Here is a 21,855-nt window from a genome sequence, read left to right as displayed (position 1 = left end):
AATGTTGCCGTGAATGGGTTTTTCAGGATGGCTTAAAAAAACTTCTTGACTGGAATTTAAAAACTTCACTATCGATATGAGAAGTGTATTGCAAAGCAGGGAGATTATGTTGAAAAATAAAGTTAATAATAACACTTTCACTATTGTTGGTTTTATTTCTTAGTGTTACAACTTTATGACCAGCTCTCGTATTTACTAAATACTTTGCTTAACCACGGAACTTAATTTTGATATAAAATGATTTAATTTATAAGATTGAAATCAAACCAAAGATATTCCAGCATCTGTCAAAAAAAAGCATCACAATTCAGGTAGCATTTTGTTTAATGTCACGATATCAGTAAGGTTGTGTTTTATTATCAACGTCTGTGAGGTTGAGGAACTATCTCTTGGTTGCAATCACTTTGTATTGCTTGGCGCATCGAGCCGACATGAAAGTCTGCTGGTCGTCCAAACACTCCCCTTCCGGCCTCGAGAACTTGAAGTGTTGCAGGAGGGTCACCGTGAAGATCAAGAGCTGGTCCTTGGCTAAGATCTCCCCAACACACTGACGCGGACCTGTAAAATAACAACTTACATGGATCTTATATGGATTACAACAACATATAGATGATCTTACATGGGTCTGAACAACATATAGACGATCTTACATGGGTCTGAACAACAGGTAGAGGATCTTACATGGGTCTGAACAACAGGTAGAGGATCTTACATGTATCTGAACAACAGGTAGATGAGCTTACATGGGTCTGAACAACAGGAAGATGATCTGACATGGGTCTGAACAACAGGTAGAGGATATTACATATGTGTGAACAACAGGTAGAGGATCTTACATGGGTCTGAACAACAGGTAGAGGATCATACATGGGTCTGAACAACAGGGAGAGGATCTATACATGTATCTGAACAAAAGGTAGATGAGCTTACATGGGTCCGAACAACAGGTAGATGATCTGACATGGGTCTGAACAACAGGTCAAGGATCCTACATGGGTCTGAACAACAGGTAGAGGATCGTACATGTGTCTGAACAAGTGTTAGATAATCTTACATGGGTCACAGCAACAGTGCTATTAACAGGTAGCTGGATTCCCCACCTTCAATATGTCAGCACTGATGAGATGTGACATGAGAACCTTCTGCCTGTGAGCATGAAAACTGTGCTATCAAGGGGATTCCCCACCTTGCTGACATTGATAGATGTACCCTGAGCCCTGTCTAAGAAAACTGTGCTATCAAGGGGATTCCCCACCTTGCTGACATTGATAGATGTACCCTGGGACCATGTCTAAGAAAGCTGTGCTATCAAGGGGATTCCCCACCTGCTGACATTGATAGATGTCCCATGAGACCTTGTCTAAGAAAGCTGTGCTATCAAGGGGATTCCCCACCTACTGACATTGATAGATGTCCCCTGAGACCTTATCTAAGAAAGCTGCGCTATCAAGGGGATTCCCCACCTACTGACATTGATAGATGCGCCCTGAGACCTTGTCTAAGAAAGCAGTGCTATCCAGGGGATTCCCCACCTGCTTACATTGATAGATGTCCCATGAGACCTTGTCTAAGAAAGCTGTGCTATCAAGGGGATTCCCCACCTACTGACATTGATAGATGTCCCCTGAGACCTTATCTAAGAAAGCTGCGCTATCAAGGGGATTCCCCACCTGCTTACATTGATAGATGTAACCTGAGACCTTGTCTGAGAAAGCTGTGCTATCAAGGGGATTCCCCACCTGCTGACATTGATAGATGTACCCTGAGAAATTGTCTGAGAAAGCTGTGCTGTCAAGGGGATTTCCCACCTGCTGAGAAGGGAACAAATGCTGGATGTTTCCTGGAGAAGCGTCCCTCTGAGTCTAGGAAGCGCTCTGGCCTGAACGTGTCCGGGTCTGGCCAGTACTTGGCGTCTGTGTGGCAGGACCGGAGGTTGCACATGACTATTGTGTCTTTTGGAATTGTATAGCCACTGATTGTCGTCGCCTCCAGATTCTTGCGCATTGTAAAGGAGGCTGAATGCAAGACAAGGAGTGTATTGTTACACCTGACAAATACAAACAAAAGCAGAAACTCTTTGACAATTTACCTGATGCGGCAAAGTCAACGCCCTATCAGACTCATACTCTTACAAACATTTTAAATCACTTTTAAACATTGAAACCTACTTAAATATTTCACTGCAGCACCTTTAACGGTGCAGTAAATACAGGAATACATATTCTACACCATGTGAAGAAAGACTCAAATTGTCTCACTAAGGGAACCTATTCCACTGTAGATGAATTGCATATTTGCGTGTGAACTTTGTAATCTCCCAAGCAACATCTCAATAAGTAAATATGTAACCATCCATCCACGTACTCTTTCATCAACCTGATTGCATCACAAGATTATGAAATATTGCCCAACATGCCTGTATTCCTCCTGAGTGAGTGAGTGAGTGAGTATGGTTTTACGTCGCTGTTACAAATGTAAAATAGAGATATTTTCCGATCTATGATTATAATTCAGTACACATTACATCTTAATTATACATGGAAAAAAGTAAGTAAGCTCAAGATTTATATCTATTAATAAAATAAAATTGTATTTGAATCAATTTAATTGGAAAGATTGTTGACGCTTCAATGAGGAAAGCTGTGAAACTTTGATGGGAAGGCTGCCTACACTTTAACTTTAATGGGAAAGATAGTTAACACTTTAATGGGATACTTATACACTTTAATGAGAAAGATTGTCTACACTTAATGGGAAAAAGTGTCAACATTTTAATGGGAAGGATTGTCAACACTTTGATTGGAAAGATTGTTTACACGTTGATGGGAAATATTGTTTACATTTTGATGAGAATGATTGTTTACACTTTAATGGAAAAGATTGTCAACACTTTAATGGGAAAGATAGTTAACACGTCAATGGGAAAGATAGTCAAGACTTAAATGGGAAAGATTGTCAACACTTTAATGGGAAAGATTCTCAACACTTTATTGGGAAAGATTGTTTACATTTTGATGAGAAAGATTGTTGACGTTTTAATTGGCAAAATTGTCAACAATTTAATGGGAAAGATAGTTAACACTTTCATGGGAAAGATAGTTAGCACTTTAATGGGAAGTATCTTTTACACTTAAATGAGAAAGATTGTCTACACTTTAATGGGAAAAAGTGTCAACATTTTAATGGGAAGGATTGTCAACACTTTAATGGGAAAGATTGCCAACACTTCAATGGGAAAGAGTGAGCCTTCCATGGGTCAGCATTAGGGCTTCAACGGGTCTAGGGGTAAGACTCGGCTCGTGCTGATTATACATCTGTTCAATAAAATTGGTAATTGTCCTATCGTATACAAAACGAAAGAGTCGCAATGACATCATAGATCACTAAGAAAACCGCGTATCAAATAAAGTACCTTCGAAATTTGTATGCTGATTCGCAGGAGCTTCATTGAAATAAGAATTGTCAACAATATAAATCACGCCATGTTCAGGTTGAAAAAATATTGCTCACGTGATGTTAGTTAAAAGCAACATTTTCAATGTTATCACAAATTTTCTTAATTGAAAAAAAACCCACATTGAAAGATTTCTAGGCTTTTAAATTTATAATTGACTTCTATAAAACGTTTTCTCGACATAATAATTAGAATGAGATACAGTAACACAATGTTAATATTCAATAAAGTGATGTCCAGTTATAAATATCTCATGAAAATATTGATTTAATAATGATCAACGTTACGACGCTAATTTATAATGGATAGGTCAACTGCTTGCGACAGTTTAATAGTTTCGTAAAACATCCCTTTTAAGCAAGAAATAAAGTACAAGGTAGACACTTTTGTATGGATAACAGCTTCATTAATACTGTTGTTATCCATAAAAAAAAACTGTGTCCACGTTGTCATCCATCAACTTCTAAGTAATCCCTTAAACCTGTAAATATCCTTATGAAATGGTTGTAAATAAGTGTATTATTTCGAAAAACAACTAAAAGTAAAGCTATAGACACTTTTATTTGATTTAATTGATTACTCATGAAAAAGAAAGTTACATGAAGACACATTCCTATTAACTTATTGAAAGTCGACCAAATGAGAGTTATCTCCCTTGGCTGAGACTCGGGTCTTTCAAACTGGACTCGAGTCTCATTAACGCGGCCCAGGCCCGAGTACTCGGGTACTCTTTGAAGCCCTAGTAGCAGGGAACAGTGAGTCTTTTTATAACCTACCAACACTTGCCAGTCTCTGCACCTCGGCAATCGTTGCTTCTACATAGGGTAGGCTGGGTCGGTCTGCCAATGTCACGTACCGACCTTTGCCGATCTCCTGTAAACAGCAGATGTAGTCAAACGAATTGAAGCTTTGAATGCTAAGATCGGCTGTGAGACAGACTGGTAGCGTTCCACAGATGCTTTGAGAGGTGCATCAGTACTCGCATCAATACTCAACAATATGGTCGTTTGTATCAACCAATATACCTACAACTTCTTTGATAGCCATTGATAGCAATATACTTACAGTTTGATCGTTAGGGTTAACACATTGGTGTAGCAACCAATATACTTACAGTTTGGTCGTTAGGGTTAACACATTGACGTAGCAACCAATATACTTACAGTCTGGTCGTTAGGGTTTACACATTGGTGTAGCAAACAGTACACCTACAGTTTGGTCGTTAGGGTTTACACATTGGTGTAGCAACCAGTACACCTACAGTCTGGTCGTTAGGGTTAACACATTGGTGTAGCAACCAATATACCTACAGTCTGGTCGTTAGGGTTTACACATTGGTGTAGCAACCAGTACACCTACAGTCTGGTCGTTAGGGTTAACACATTGGTGTAGCAACCAATATACCTACAGTCTAGTCGTTAGGGTTTCCTCATTGGTGTAGCAACCAATATACCTTCAGTTTGGTCGTTAGGGTTTACACATTGGTATAGCAACCAGTACACCTACAGTCTGGTCGTTAGGGTTAACACATTGGTGTAGCAAACAGTACACCTACAGTTTGGTCGTTAGGGTTTACACATGGTGTAGCAACCAGTACACCTACAGTCTGGTCGTTAGGGTTTACACATGGTGTAGCAACCAGTACACCTACAGTTTGGTCGTTAGGGTTAACACATGGTGTAGCAACCAGTACACCTACAGTTTGGTCGTTAGGGTTAACACAGTGGTGTAGCAACCAGTACACCTACAGTTTGGTCGTTAGGGTTAACACATGGTGTAGCAACCAGTACACCTACAGTTTGGTCGTTAGGGTTAACACATTGGTGTAGCAACCAGTACACCTACAGTTTGGTCGTTAGGGTTAACTCATTGGTGTAGCAACCAGTACATCTACAGTTTGGTCGTTAGGGTTTACACATTGGTGTAGCAACCAGTACACCTACATGCACCTTCATATTTACAACTAACTAAGCATATAACATCACCAATAGTTGGTGATTGAGTGCAATCGTTGATGATCATGGCCTCGGACTAGTGTGTCCGCCGTGTAAACACGCACCACGTACCGCTTCAGGGGGCCATCTACACTACAGGCAGCACCGCGAGTGTATAGCCCTCTACACTACAGGCAGCACCGCGAGTGTATAGCCCTCTACACTACAGGCAGCACCGCGAGTGTATAGCCCTCTACACTACAGGCAGCACCGCGAGTGTATAGCCCTCTACACTACAGGCAGCACCGCGAGTGTATAGCCCTCTACACTACAGGCAGCACCGCGAGTGTATAGCCCTCTACACTACAGGCAGCACCGCGAGTGTATAGACCTCTACAGTACAGGCAGCACCGCGAGTGTATAGCCCTCTACAGTACAGGCAGCACCGTGAGTGTATAGCCCTCTACACTACAGGCAGCACCGCGAGTGTATAGCCCTCTACAGTACAGGCAGCACCGTGAGTGTATAGCCCTCTACAGTACAGGCAGCACCGCGAGTGTATAGCCCTCTACACTACAGGCAGTACCGCGAGTGTATAGCCCTCTACACTACAGGCAGCACCGTGAGTGTATAGCCCTCTACAGTACAGGCAGCACCGTGAGTGTATAGCCCTCTACAGTACAGGCAGCACCGCGAGTGTATAGCCCTCTACAGTACAGGCAGCACCGCGAGTGTATAGCCCTCTACAGTACAGGCAGCACCGCGAGTGTATAGCCCTCTACAGTACAGGCAGCACCGCGAGTGTATAGCCCTCTACAGTACAGGCAGCACCGCGAGTGTATAGCCCTCTACACTAAAGGCAGCACCGCGAGTGTATAGCCCTCTACACTACAGGCAGCACCGCGAGTGTATAGCCCTCTACAGTACAGGCAGCACCGCGAGTGTATAGCCCTCTACACTACAGGCAGCACCGCGAGTGTATAGACCTCTACACTAAAGGCAGCACCGCGAGTGTACAGCCCTCTACACTACAGGCAGCAACGCGAGTGTATAGCCCTCTACAGTACAGGCAGCACCGCGAGTGTATAGCCCTCTACAGTACAGGCAGCACCGTGAGTGTATAGCCCTCTACACTACAGGCAGCACCGCGAGTGTATAGCCCTCTACACTACAGGCAGCACCGCGAGTGTATAGCCCTCTACAGTACAGGCAGCACCGCGGGGGTATAGCCCTCTACAGTACAGGCAGCACCGCGAGTGTATAGCCCTCTACACTACAGGCAGCACCGCGAGTGTATAGCCCTCTACACTACAGGCAGCACCGCGAGTGTATAGCCCTCTACAGTACAGGCAGCACCGCGGGGGTATAGCCCTCTACACTACAGGCAGCACCGCGAGTGTATAACCCTCTACAGTACAGGCAGCACCGCGGGGGTATAGCCCTCTACACTACAGACAGCACCGCGGGGGTATAGCCCTCTACACTACAGGCAGCACCGTGAGTGTATAGCCCTCTACACTACAGGCAGCACCGCGAGTGTATAGACCTCTACAGTACAGGCAGCACCGCGAGTGTATAGCCCTCTACACTACAGGCAGCACCGCGAGTGTATAGACCTCTACAGTACAGGCAGCACCGCGAGTGTATAGCCCTCTACACTACAGGCAGCAACGCGAGTGTATAGCCCTCTACAGTACAGGCAGCACCGCGGGGGTATAGCCCTCTACACTACAGGCAGCACCGCGAGTGTATAGCCCTCTACAGTACAGGCAGCACCGCGAGTGTATAGACCTCTACAGTACAGGCAGCATCGCGAGTGTATAGCCCTCTACAGTACAGGCAGCACCGCGAGTGTATAGCCCTCTACACTAAAGGCAGCACCGCGAGTGTATAGCCCTCTACACTACAGGCAGCACCGCGAGTGTATAGCCCTCTACAGTACAGGCAGCACCGCGAGTGTATAGCCCTCTACAGTACAGGCAGCACCGCGAGTGTATAGCCCTCTACAGTACAGGCAGCACCGCGAGTGTATAGACCTCTACAGTACAGGCAGCATGGCGAGTGTATAGCCCTCTACACTACAGGCAGCACCGCGAGTGTATAGACCTCTACACTACAGGCAGCACCGCGAGTGTATAGCCCTCTACACTACAGGCAGCACCGCGAGTGTATAGCCCTCTACACTACAGGCAGCACCGCGAGTGTATAGCCCTCTACACTACAGGCAGCACCGCGAGTGTATAGCCCTCTACACTACAGGCAGCACCGCGAGTGTATAGCCCTCTACACTACAGGCAGCACCGCGAGTGTATAGACCTCTACAGTACAGGCAGCACCGCGAGTGTATAGCCCTCTACAGTACAGGCAGCACCGCGAGTGTACAGCCCTCTACAGTACAGGCAGCACCGCGAGTGTACAGCCCTCTACACTACAGGCAGCACCGCGAGTGTACAGCCCTTAACGTGTTGAAACACAAGGACATTACAAGACAGGACCCGTGTAGCAGAGGTTAATGACGCAATGATTTTACACTATGGAGAGGTACTGATGCGTTTTGATCAGAGCACTCCCTGGCGTCACGAAGACGTATGTATCCCAAGTGCTCACTGGAAGGTAGTTATTATGTAGAACCAAATTAACGTCACGATATGGCTGACATACTGCCGATGTGACTTTAAATTTTAACTCACTCACTCGTTAGACGGCTGTATACATTTTCATGTAAGTAATGGGTGCAGATCACTTTACTGTTGAGGGACTTGCGCGTTTCGAAAGATCGCCATAATTAGTGAAGGTTATCAAAGTATCTTCAATGACCATCTCGCTCACCAGATCAATCTGCTCCTGACATCGAGTCTGCGCAACAGGATTCCGCACCATGTAGAGAAAGAACCAGTCCAAGGTGCCCGGAAACGTCCCGACAGATCCCACCAATACGTCCATCAAGATTGGAACAGACTCCCCTAGAAGCACAACAGAACACAGAACGTTACTCCCCAGACATGCGATGTTCACTATACGACAAAATATATTTACTTTACCACACCAATTGAAACTCCAAACAATAAGGGGCAGAAACTCAAACTCTATACCAAATACAACCAACAATCTATACAAATAAAGAAACTATATATGCGGGGCAATCATTCACGGAAATGATCAGACAGACACACTGGTGACGCTAGCATTGGACAACACAGCGACAACATAAAATCCAAGCCCATATTGACCCTCCATATCTAACCCGGAGGGGCGCAAGTAAAGTCGGCAGTGGGCTTTCCAAAGTTCAACTCAAGTCCTCAAAAAAGCCACACTGATGAAAGCCATCTCATGATTCAAGTTCGGCCATCTTAAAATCAGACGGAATCCATCACTCATTTGTATAGGCATGTAAAGGCCACACCCCTTCCCGGGCTCAGGTCAAACAAGACTTGCTGTTACAGCTGCTGTATGTCGTAGACCCCGGAGAGATGCAGAAGCGAAGGTCACACTAACATATATTCTCAGCTTAAGCAATACTAAAATCCCAATAAGTAAACTACGTTAACAACGAACACGCTTATAACGAACTGACGGATATAACGAATTGTTTTTGCCCCCGTCCATTTGCTGTAATTATGATGTTTACGTGCTTATAACGAACTACGTGTTATTACGAACTACATTTTGTGGTCCCTTTAAGTTTGTTATTATCGCAGTTTATTGAAGATCTATATCCCACTATTGACACATGATGACTTGCACGTTGGGGTAGGTCAACCGTGATGGCAACGACAGAAGTCGACCACTCCAATACATCTATGTCCCAATACATCTATATCCCACTATATATTGACACATGAGGACTTGCACGGTGGGGCAGGTCAACCGAGATGACAACGACAGAAGGCGACCACTCCAATACATATGTATCCCAATACATCTATATCCCACTATGGACACACAAGGACTTGCACGGTGGGACAGGTCAACCGAGATGGCAACGACAGAAGGCGACCACTCCAATACATATATATCCCAATACATCTATATCCCACTATGGACACACGAGGACGTGCACGGTGGGACAAGTCAACAGAGATGGCAACGACAGAAGGCGACCACTCCAATACAAAGAGATGTATATGACGGGAGGAATACTCACTATACGGCAGAAAGTTCTCCCTTTTTTTATTTACACTCATATCAAGGAAATCTCTGGCGTCCGGGCAGTGGAAGGTTGACTCGCGTTCCTTGGCGGCATTCTTCACGATGATGAACATGTTCATGAAGCCATGTATAAACTCGTGTACATTCTGAAACAAGCAAACAACAGTTGACGCTCCGTTTGTCATTTTCACTTTTTGTGAGATTGAAAACCTGAAATAGGGGAAAGCAAAATACATAAAGCATCACTGAGATACATTTCACACTACTGAGATACACACAACTCTTCTGAGATACATAAGGCATCACTGAGATACACTAAACACACCTGAGATACATGAGACATTACTGGGATATATAAGACACTACTGAGATACATTAAACACTACTGAGATACATAAGACTCTACTGAGATACATAAAACACTACTGAGATACATAAGGCACTACTGAGATACATAAGACTCTACGGAGATACATAAATAATTACTGAGATACATAAGACTCTACTGAGATACATAAGACACCACAGAGATACATAAGACACACCTGAGATACACAAAACACTACTGAGATATATAAGGCACTACTGAGATGCATAAGACTCTACGGAGATACGTAAATAATTACTGAGATGCATAAGACTCTACTGAGATACATAAGACACTACTGAGATACATAAGACACTACTGAGATACATAAGACTCTACTGAGATACATAAGACACTACTGAGATACATGACTCTACTGAGATACATAAGACACTATTGAGATACATTAAACACTACTGAGATACATAAGACACTACTGAGATACATAAAACACTTCTGAGATTCATAAGGCACTACTGAGATACAAAAGACACACCTGAGATACATAAAACACTACTGAGATATATAAGGCACTACTGAGATGCATAAGACTCTACTGAGATACATAAGACACTACTGAGATACATAAGACACTACTGAGATATAAAAGGCACTACTGAGATACAAAAGACACTACTTAGATACATAAGACACTACTGAGATATATAAGGCACTATTGAGGTACATAAGTCGCTGCTGAGATACATTAGACACTAGTCACCATCACAATCACCATCACTATCATCGTCACAGTCACGATCACCATCACAATCATCGTCACAGTCACCATCACAATCACAATCATCGTCACAGTCACCGTCACAATCACAATCATCGTCACAGTCACCATCACCATCACTATCATCGTCACAGTCACCGTCACAATCACAGTCATCGTCACAGTCACCGTCACCATCACTATCATCGTCACAGTCACCATCACCATCACTATCATCGTCACAGTCACAGTCACAATCACAGTCATCGTCACAGTCACCGTCACCATCACTATCATCGTCACAGTCACCATCACCATCACTATCATCGTCACAGTCACAGTCACAATCACAATCATCGTCACAGTCACCGTCACCATCACAATCATCGTCACAGTCACCATCACCATCACTATCATCGTCACAGTCACCATCACCATCACAATCATCGTCACAGTCACCGTCACAATCACAGTCACCGTCACAGTCACCGTCACCATCACTATCATCGTCACAGTCACCATCACCATCACAATCACCGTCACCGTCACCATCACCATCACAATCATCGTCACAGTCACCGTCACCATCACAATCATCGTCACAGTAACCATCACAATCACAGTCATCGTCACAGTCACCATCACCATCACTATCATCGTCACAGTCACAGTCACAATCACAGTCACCGTCACAGTCACCCTCACCATCACAATCATCGTCACAGTCACAGTCACAATCACAATCATCGCCACAGTCACCATCACCATCACTATCATCGTCACAGTCACCATCACAATCACAGTCATCGTCACAGTCACCATCACCATCACTATCATCGTCACAGTCACAGTCACAATCACAATCATCGTCACAGTCGCCATCACCATCACTATCATCGTCACAGTCACCATCACCATCACTATCATCGTCACAGTCACAGTCACAATCACAATCATCGTCACAGTCACCATCACCATCACTATCATCGTCACAGTCACAGTCACAATCACAGTCACCGTCACAATCACCATCACCATCACAGTCACCGTCACAGTCACCATCACCATCACAATCATCGTCACAGTCACCGTCACAATAACAATCATCGTCACAGTCACCTTCACAATCACAATCATCGTCACAGTCACCATCACCATCACTATCATCGTCACAGTCACCGTCACAATCACAATCATCGTCACAGTCACCATCACCATCACAATCATTTGTCACAGTCACCGTCACAATCACCATCACCATCACAGTCACCGTCACAGTCACCATCACAATCATCGTCACAGTCACCATCACCATCACAATCATCGTCACAGTCACCGTCACAATCACAATCATCGTCACAGTCACCGTCACAATCACAGTCGCCGTCACAATCACCATCACCATCACAATCATCGTCACAGTCACCATCACCATCACAATCATCGTCACAGTCACCGTCACAATCACAATCATCGTCACAGTCACCGTCACAATCACCATCACCATCACAATCATCGTCACAGTCACCATCACCATCACAATCATCGTCACAGTCACCATCACCATCACAATCATCGTCACAGTCACCGTCACAATCACAATCATCGTCACAGTCACCATCACAATCACAATCATCGTCACAGTCACCGTCACAATCACAATCACCGTCACCGTCACCGTCACCATCACAATCATCGTCACAGTCACCGTCACAATCACAAGCATCGTCACAGTCACAGTCACAATCACAATCATCGTCACAGTCACCGTCACCATCACAATCATCGTCACAGTCACCATCACCATCACTATCATCGTCACAGTCACCATCACCATCACAATCATCGTCACAGTCACCGTCACAATCACAGTCACCGTCACAGTCACCGTCACCATCACTATCATCGTCACAGTCACCATCACCATCACTATCATCGCCACAGTCACCATCACCATCACAATCATCGTCACAGTAACCATCACCATCACTATCATCGTCACAGTCACAGTCATCGTCACAGTCACCATCACCATCACTATCATCGTCACAGTCACAGTCACAATCACAGTCACCGTCACAGTCACCGTCACCATCACAATCATCGTCACAGTCACAGTCACAATCACAATCATCGCCACAGTCACCATCACCATCACTATCATCGTCACAGTCACCATCACAATCACAGTCATCGTCACAGTCACCATCACCATCACTATCATCGTCACAGTCACAGTCACAATCACAATCATCGTCACAGTCACCATCACCATCACTATCATCGTCACAGTCACCGTCACAATCACAATCATCGTCACAGTCACCATCACCATCACTATCATCGTCACAGTCACAGTCACAATCACAGTCACCGTCACAATCACCATCACCATCACAGTCACCGTCACAGTCACCATCACCATCACAATCATCGTCACAGTCACCGTCACAATAACAATCATCGTCACAGTCACCTTCACAATCACAATCATCGTCACAGTCACCATCACCATCACTATCATCGTCACAGTCACCGTCACAATCACAATCATCGTCACAGTCACCATCACCATCACAATCATTTGTCACAGTCACCGTCACAATCACCATCACCATCACAGTCACCGTCACAGTCACCATCACAATCATCGTCACAGTCACCATCACCATCACAATCATCGTCACAGTCACCGTCACAATCACAATCATCGTCACAGTCACCGTCACAATCACAGTCGCCGTCACAATCACCATCACCATCACAATCATCGTCACAGTCACCATCACCATCACAATCATCGTCACAGTCACCGTCACAATCACAATCATCGTCACAGTCACCGTCACAATCACCATCACCATCACAATCATCGTCACAGTCACCATCACCATCACAATCATCGTCACAGTCACCATCACCATCACAATCATCGTCACAGTCACCGTCACAATCACAATCATCGTCACAGTCACCATCACAATCACAATCATCGTCACAGTCACCGTCACAATCACAATCACCGTCACCGTCACCGTCACCATCACAATCATCGTCACAGTCACCGTCACAATCACAAGCATCGTCACAGTCACCGTCACAATCACAATCATCGTCACTGTCACCGTCACAATCACCGTCACCGTCACAGTCACCATCACCATCACAATCATCGTCACAGTCACCATCACCATCACAATCATCGTCACAGTCACCATCACCATCACAATCATCGTCACAGTCACCGTCACAATCACAATCATCGTCACCGTCACCGTCACCGTCACAATCACAATCATCGTCACAGTCACCGTCACAATCACAATCATCGTCACCGTCACCGTCACAATCACCGTCACCGTCACAATCACCGTCACCGTCACAATCACCGTCACAATCACAGTCGCCGTCACAATCATCGTCACAATCACAGTCGCCGTCACAGTCACCGTCACAGTCACAGTCATCGTCACAGTCACCGTCACAGTCACAATCACCGTCACAGTCACCACTCATTCACTGACTTACCTCCCTGATGGATGGCAAATTGCGCAACAGCGGAAACGCCATAAAGGTGAGTTTCCAATTTTCAGCAGTTGCAAACATTCGTACCAGGAAATCAAAGATGGTCTGAAACTTGCCATCGTTGTATTCAAACCTGTAAACATACACTGTAGGTGAGGACGATGAAGGCTGTCATCAGGAGGGTCCCTTCAAATATTAGTTTTTTAAAGTTCGATAAATCATGTCACAAAAACACTGCTGAAACCTTGCAAGACATTCCGTGGTGTTCCATCAAGGTTCCTGACTGCGCGTCGTTTATCGCTGTAAATATGCCACATGCTTCATATGATCCGAGAAACACGAAACTGGCACACGTCATGGTACATCATGTAGAGGTGCCCCACAAACTGGGCGTGCACTAAATGCTAAACACGACAGCGATTGGGCGTGCAACACATGCTCAACATGACAGGGACTGGATGATCAGCACATTCTTAACACGACTGGGACTTGGCGTGAAACACATGCTAAACACGACAGGGACTGAGCGTGCAACACATGCTAAACACGACAGGGACTGAGCGTGCAACACATGCTAAACACGACAGGGACTGAGCGTGCAACACATGCTCAACACGACAGGGACTGAGCGTGAAACACATGCTAAACACGACAGGGACTGAGCGTGCAACACATGCTCAACACGACAGGAAATGGGCGTGCAACATATACTAAACACGACAGGGACTGGATGAGAAACACATTCTTATCACGACTGGGACTTGGCGTGAAACACATGCTAAACACGACAGGGACTGAGCGTGCAACACATGCTAAACACGACAGGGACTGAGCGTGCAACACATGCTCAACACGACAGGGAATGGGCGTGCAACATATACTAAACACGACAGGGACTGGATGAGAAACACATTCTTAACACGACAGGGAATGGATGAGAAACACATTCTTAACACGACAGGGACTGGATGAGAAACACATTCTTAACACGACAGGGACTGGATGAGAAACACATGCTAAACACGACAGGGACTGGATGAGAAACACATTCTTAACACGACAGGGACTGGATGAGAAACACATGCTAAACACGACAGGGACTGGATGAGAAACACATTCTTAACACGACAGGGACTGGATGAGAAACACATGCTAAACACGACAGGGACTGGACGTCCAACACATGCTAAGCACGGTAGGGACTGGGTTAGCATTACATGCTAAACACGACAGGTACTGTGTGCAACACATGCTTAACACGACAGGTACTGTGTGTCCAACACATGCAACACACGACAGGGGCTGGGTGTGCAACACATGCTAAACACGACAGGTACTGTGTGTGCAACACATGCTAAACACGACAGGTACTGTGTGTGCAACACATGCTACACACGACAGGTACTGGGTGTGCAACACATGCTAAACACGACAGGGGCTGTGTGTGCAACACATGCTAAACACGACAGGTACTGTGTGTGCAACACATGCTAAACACGACAGGGGACTGTCTGTGCAACACATGCTAAACACGACAGGGGCTGGGTGTGCAACACATGCTAAACACGACAGGGGCTGGGTGTGCAACACATGCTAAACACGACAGGTACTGTGTGTGCAACACATGCTACACACGACAGGGGCTGGGTGTGCAACACATGCTAAACACGAGAGGTACTGTGTGTGCAACACATGCTAAACACGACAGGGGCTGGGTGTGCAACACATGCTAAACACGACAGGGGCTGGGTGTGCAACACATGCTAAACACGACAGGGGCTGGGTGTGCAACACATGCTAAACACGACAGGTACTGGGTGTGCAACACATGCTCAACACGACAGGTACTGTGTGTGCAACACATGCTAAACAAGACAGGTACTGTGTGTGCAACACATGCTAAACAAGACAGGGGCTGGGTGTGCAACACATGCTAAACGCGACAGGTACTGTGTGTGGAACACATGCTAAACACGACAAGGGCTGGGTGTGCAACACATGCTAAACAAGACAGGGGCTGGGTGTGCAACACATGGTAAACACGACAAGGGGCTGTGCAACACATGCTAAACTCGACAGGGACTGTGTATGCAACACATGCTAAACACGACAGGTACTGTGTGTGCAACACATGCTAAACACGACAGGGGCTGAGCGTGAAAAACATGCTTAACACGACAGGGGCTAGGTGTGCAACACATGCTACACACGACAGGTACTGGTGTGTGCAACACATGCTAAACACGACAGGTACTGTGTGTGCAACACATGCTAAACACGACAGGGCCTGGGTGTGCAACACATGCTAAACGCGACAGATACTGTGTGTGGAACACACGCTAAACACGACAAGGGCTGGGTGTTTAACACATGCTAAACAAGACAGGGGCTGGGTGTGCAACACATGGTTAACACGACAAGGGGCTGTGCAACACATGCTAAACTCGACAGGGACTGTGTATGCAACACATGCTAAACACGACAGGTACTGGGTGTGCAACACATGCTAAACACGACAGGGGCTGAGCGTGAAAAACATGCTTAACACGACAGGGGCTGGGTAAGCAACACATGCTACACAGACAGGTACTGGTGTGTGCAACACATGCTAAACACGACAGGTACTGTGTGTGCAACACAAGCTAAAGACGACAGGTACTGTGTGTGCAACACATGCTAAACACGACAGGGGCTGGGTGTGCGACACATGCTAATCACGACAGGGGCTGGGTGTGCAACACATGCTAAACACGACAGGTACTGTGTGTGCAACACAAGCTAAAGACGACAGGTACTGTGTGTGCAACACATGCTAAACACGACAGGGGCTGGGTGTGCGACACATGCTAATCACGACAGGGGCTGGGTGTGCAACACATGCTACGCACGACAGGGGCTGGGTGTGCGACACATGCTAAACACGACAGGTACTGTGTGTGCAACACATGCTAAACACGACAGGGGCTGGGTGTGCAACACATGCTAAACACGACAGGGGCTGGGTGTGCAACACATGCTAAACACGACAGGTACTGTGTGTGCAACACATGCTAAACACGACAGGGGCTGGGTGTGCAACACATGGTAAACACGACAGGGGCTGGGTGTGCAACACATGCTAAACACGACAGGGGCTGGGTGTGCAACACATGCTAAACACGACAGGTACTGTGTATGCAACACATGCTAAACACGACAGGGGCTGGGTGTGCAACACATGCTAAACACGACAGGTACTGTGTGTGCAACACATGCTAAACACGACAGGGGCTGGGTGTGCGACACATGCTAAACACGACAGGTACTGTGTGTGCAACACATGCTAAACACGACAGGGGCTGGGTGTGCAACACATGCTAAACACGACAGGTACTGTGTGTGCAACACATGCTAAACACGACAGGTACTGTGTGTGCGACACATGCTAAACACGACAGGGGCTGGGTGTGCGACACATGCTACACACGACAGGGGCTGGGTGTGCAACACATTCTAAACACGATAGCGACTAGGCATGCAACACATGCAAAACACGAAAAGGACTGGGTGAGTATTTCACATGGTAACAGAGGACTGCTGACTCACCTATGACCGAACACTAAATTGCTTGATACGTTGAGAGCAGCCTGAGTTAAGAACGGTCGTAGACTGATGGGACGCCCTTCGTTTGCAGATAGTTTGTCCAGGATAAAGTTGATCTCTTCCTTCATGTTAGGTTCAAGAACATCTTTCCCCATTCCGAAGTCCCGGAGCCCTCGAAGAGTGAGTCTCCTCGCATTCCTCCATGGGGTACCGTGGCTAAATATCACACCTGCAGAGAATTAGCACACATCAAAAGTTGCCACTGATATATGTGTAACAACGCTGAGATACTAGTATATGTGTCAGTTCTGAGATAAAGGAGACAATGGTAATAAATGTGTGACAACGCTGAGATATGTGTGACAACGCTAATGATGAGTGACAACGCTGTGATATGTGTGACAAAGTTGAAATATGTGAGACAGCACTGACATACGTGTGACAGCACTGAGATACGTGCAACAGCACAGACATACGTATGAGAGCACTGACATACGTGTGACAACACTGAGATACGTGCAACAGCAATGACATACGTGTGACAGCACTGAGACACGTGTGGCAGCACTGACATACGTGTGACAGCAATGACATACGTGTGACAGCACTGACATACGTGTTAAAGCACTGACATACGTGTGACAGCACTGACATATGTGTGACAACACTAAGACACGTGTGACAGCAATGACATACGTGTGACAGCACTGACATACGTGTTAAAGCACTGACATACGTGTGACAGCACTGACATATGTGTGACAACACTAAGACACGTGTGACAGCAATGACATACGTGAGACAGCACTGACTTACGTGTGGCAGCACTGACTTACGTGTGGCAGCACTGACATATGTGTGACAGCACTGAGACACGTGTGAGAGCACTGAGACACGTGCGACAGCACTGAGACACGTGTGACAGAACTGACATATGTGTGACAACACTGAGATACATGCAACAGCACAGACATACGTGTGACAGCATTGACATACGTGTGACATGTTGATATACGTGCGACAACACGGATATACTTGTGACAACACTGACATACGTGTGACAGCATTGACATACGTGTGACAGCACTGATATACGTGCGACAGCACTGACATACGTGTGACAACACTGATATACTTGTGACAACACTGATATACGTGTGACAGCACTGACATACGTGTGACAGCACTGATGTACGTGCGACAGCACTGACATACGTGTGACAGCACTGATATACGTGTGACAGCACTGACATACGTGTGACATCACAGACATACGTGTGACAACACTGACATACGTGTGACAACACAGACATACGTGTGACAGCACTGATATACGTGTGACAGCACTGACATACGTGTGACATCACAGACATACGTGTGACAACACTGATATACGTGCGACAACACTGATATACGTGGGACAGCACTGACATACGCGCGACAACACTGATATACTTGTGACAACACTGACATACGTGTGACAACACTGACATACGTGTGACAACACTGATATACGTGTGACAGCACTGACATACGTGTGACATCACAGACTTACGTGTGACAACACTGACATACGTGTGACAACACTGATATACGTGTGACAGCACTGACATACATGTGACAGCACTGACATATGTGTGACAGCACTGACATACGCGTGGCAACATTGAGATATGTGTTTCAGCACTGAGATACATGTGACAGCACTGAGATACGCACGAGAGCATTGAGATTCTTGCGAGCGCACTGAGGTACGTGTGAGAGCACTGAGATACGTGTGAGAACACTGAGATACGTGCGACAGCACTGAGATACGTGCGACAGCACTGAGATACGTGTGACATCACTGAGATACGTGTGACAGCACTGATATACGTGTGACATCACTGAGATACGTGTGACATCACTGAGATACGTGTGAGAACACTGAGATACGTGTGACATCACTGAGATACGTGCGACAGCACTGAGATACGTGTGACAGATGTGAGATACGTGTGACATCACTAAGATACGTGCGACAGCACTAAGATACGTGCGACAGATGTGAGATACGTGTGACAACACAGAGATACGTGTATCATCATTGAGATACGTGTGAGAGCACTGACATATGTGTGACAACACTGAGATATGCGTGACAAACCTGACTTGCGTGCGATAGCACTGACATACGTGCGAGAGCACTGACATACATGCGAGAGCACTGACATACGTGCGACAGCACTGAGATACGTGTGACAGAACTGATATACGTGTGACAACACTGACATACGTGTGACAGCACTGAGATACGTGTGACAGCACTGACATACATGCGAGAGCACTGACATACGTGCGACAGCACTGAGATACGTGTGACAGAACTGATATACGTGAAGGGATGTCTGTGACTCACCTGTGTTGCTCTGTTCCGGCAATATTTGCGGCTTGCCCGTCATCAAAAGTCCTCTCTTGACCAGCGCCTCGTGGTTGGCGTCGAAGCCGTTGAGCACCACCATGAGCGTATTGCCGAGGTAGAGGCGGACCACGTTTCCGTGCTGCTGGTGTAGGCGCTCAAGCAGCGGCTGCAGGTTCTCCCGATTTAGCATCAACTGAATCAGATTGCCAATGAACGGAATTGCATATGGCCCCGGGGGCAGCCGAGAACGTTTAGAAACCTGAGTGTAGAGCAGACAGACGAGGAGGAGGAGGAGGAGGAGGAGGAGGAGGAGGAGGAGGAGGAGGAGGAGGAACACAACCACTAGGACATCCATGTTGACCCACAACTGTTGTGAAACTGTCCAATGTTCCCGTCCATATGTAGCCTCTATGTCATTAGTGAGACGGTAATATACACACAGGTCCACGCTCTGAGGGGGCAGTTCAATACATGTGTGCTTTGTTGTAGGTCTAATTGTTTCGACTGTCATCAGGTAATTGTTTCCAGGGTCATCAGCATGACTTGATTGGATCTCCTCCCACTTTTGTATGCAAGCAAACGAATTGTTACTCAACCATCAATTTTGACTATTAATCACATTTGTGGGAACAATATGTGGAACGCATGCAGGGGGTGAAAAACTTGCAGTCGCGTGCAAAGTGGGCACAGCGTTGTCTGCCACGTGCCACGGGTTCGTATTGTTCTCCCAGGGCACGCCGTCGTTTGTACAATATATTTTTCACTATTGTTACAAAGCCTGAGGTCACTTTTTACTACACTAACACCCATATAACATGTCTGACTGGGCCCCAATCTCTATCGTCACACAGCAACAAAGTCTCCATCTCAATCTCCACCAAATCTGTATCTCTCCACCAAAATCACTATCTCACTCTCACTCTCCACCAAAACCACTATCTCACTCTCACTCTCCACCAAAATCACTATCTCACTCTCACTCTCCACCAAAATCACTATCTCACTCTCACTCTCCACCAAAATCACTATCTCACTCTCACTCTCCACCAAAATCACTATCTCACTCTCACTCTCCACCAAAATCATTATCTCACTCTCCACCAAGCTTTGATGAGTTTTGCCAATACTAGCATTTATTTTCTTTAAATACGCGACGAGCTTTTGTATTTAAAGGTGTAAATTTATGTAAATTGTGGACAGTTGGGTGGCGGAGAAAATATTTCTCTGCCTTTTTCTTAGTTTTTCTAGCTTGTTTACATTGGGTGTAAAACCATGGTTACGTGTACGTGGCATTGTAGAGGATCCCCAGTGGCCCTATCAACCAGAGGAGAAAAAGGTATGGTAGGAGAAAAAAAGGAGAATGGTATGCAATAAACTGACGTAGGTTAAAAGTATCTGTCTGCTTTGGACAGGTTTCTTGTAGACAGAATGCTGATGGCTTTAAGTCCTGCACTAAAAGCAGTAATTAATTAAAACTTGTCTTTAGTCCTTTACAACTCCACTGTAAAACATGTGAAGAAACTAACTTTTTATATAGTTGTATCTGGTTCTTAGATCCTTTTGTTCTTTTGGCATCTGCAAAACTGGCATTTTGAGTGAATTTAATTTTGTTGATCTCCATTTGTTGTGGCATTCTGTGGAGACCGATGAGTGATTTCCCGAACAGTTTGCGCACTTCTTAAAGCTGCTGTCACAATCTTCTGACGTATTCTGCGTATTCTCACT

At 45.9% G+C, this 21,855-nt stretch overlaps 1 protein-coding gene across 1 annotated transcript; it reads right to left on the bottom strand.

Moving 5' to 3' along the window:
* Positions 1–155: 155 nt before the first annotated feature.
* Positions 156–20,692, bottom strand: LOC124124584 (cytochrome P450 2F2-like). The gene is made up of 8 exons (XM_048385243.1): positions 20,128–20,692; positions 17,733–17,958; positions 14,151–14,280; positions 9,533–9,683; positions 8,218–8,351; positions 4,231–4,327; positions 1,809–2,015; positions 156–558 (listed from the first exon to the last, which is right to left on the bottom strand). The coding sequence occupies exons 1-8, from the start codon at positions 20,639–20,641 to the stop codon at positions 383–385; spliced, it is 1,635 nt and encodes a 544-aa protein (XP_048241200.1). The 5' UTR covers positions 20,642–20,692; the 3' UTR covers positions 156–382.
* Between the last annotated feature and the right edge of the window lie 1,163 nt (positions 20,693–21,855).

Source organism: Haliotis rufescens, unplaced genomic scaffold (assembly GCF_023055435.1).
Source record: "Haliotis rufescens isolate VD_foot unplaced genomic scaffold, xgHalRufe1.0.p SCAF_56, whole genome shotgun sequence".
Classification (NCBI taxonomy): domain Eukaryota; kingdom Metazoa; phylum Mollusca; class Gastropoda; order Lepetellida; family Haliotidae; genus Haliotis; species Haliotis rufescens.
Note: the sequence above shows the minus strand (reverse complement) of the source record. Positions and strands in the feature narration are given on the sequence as shown.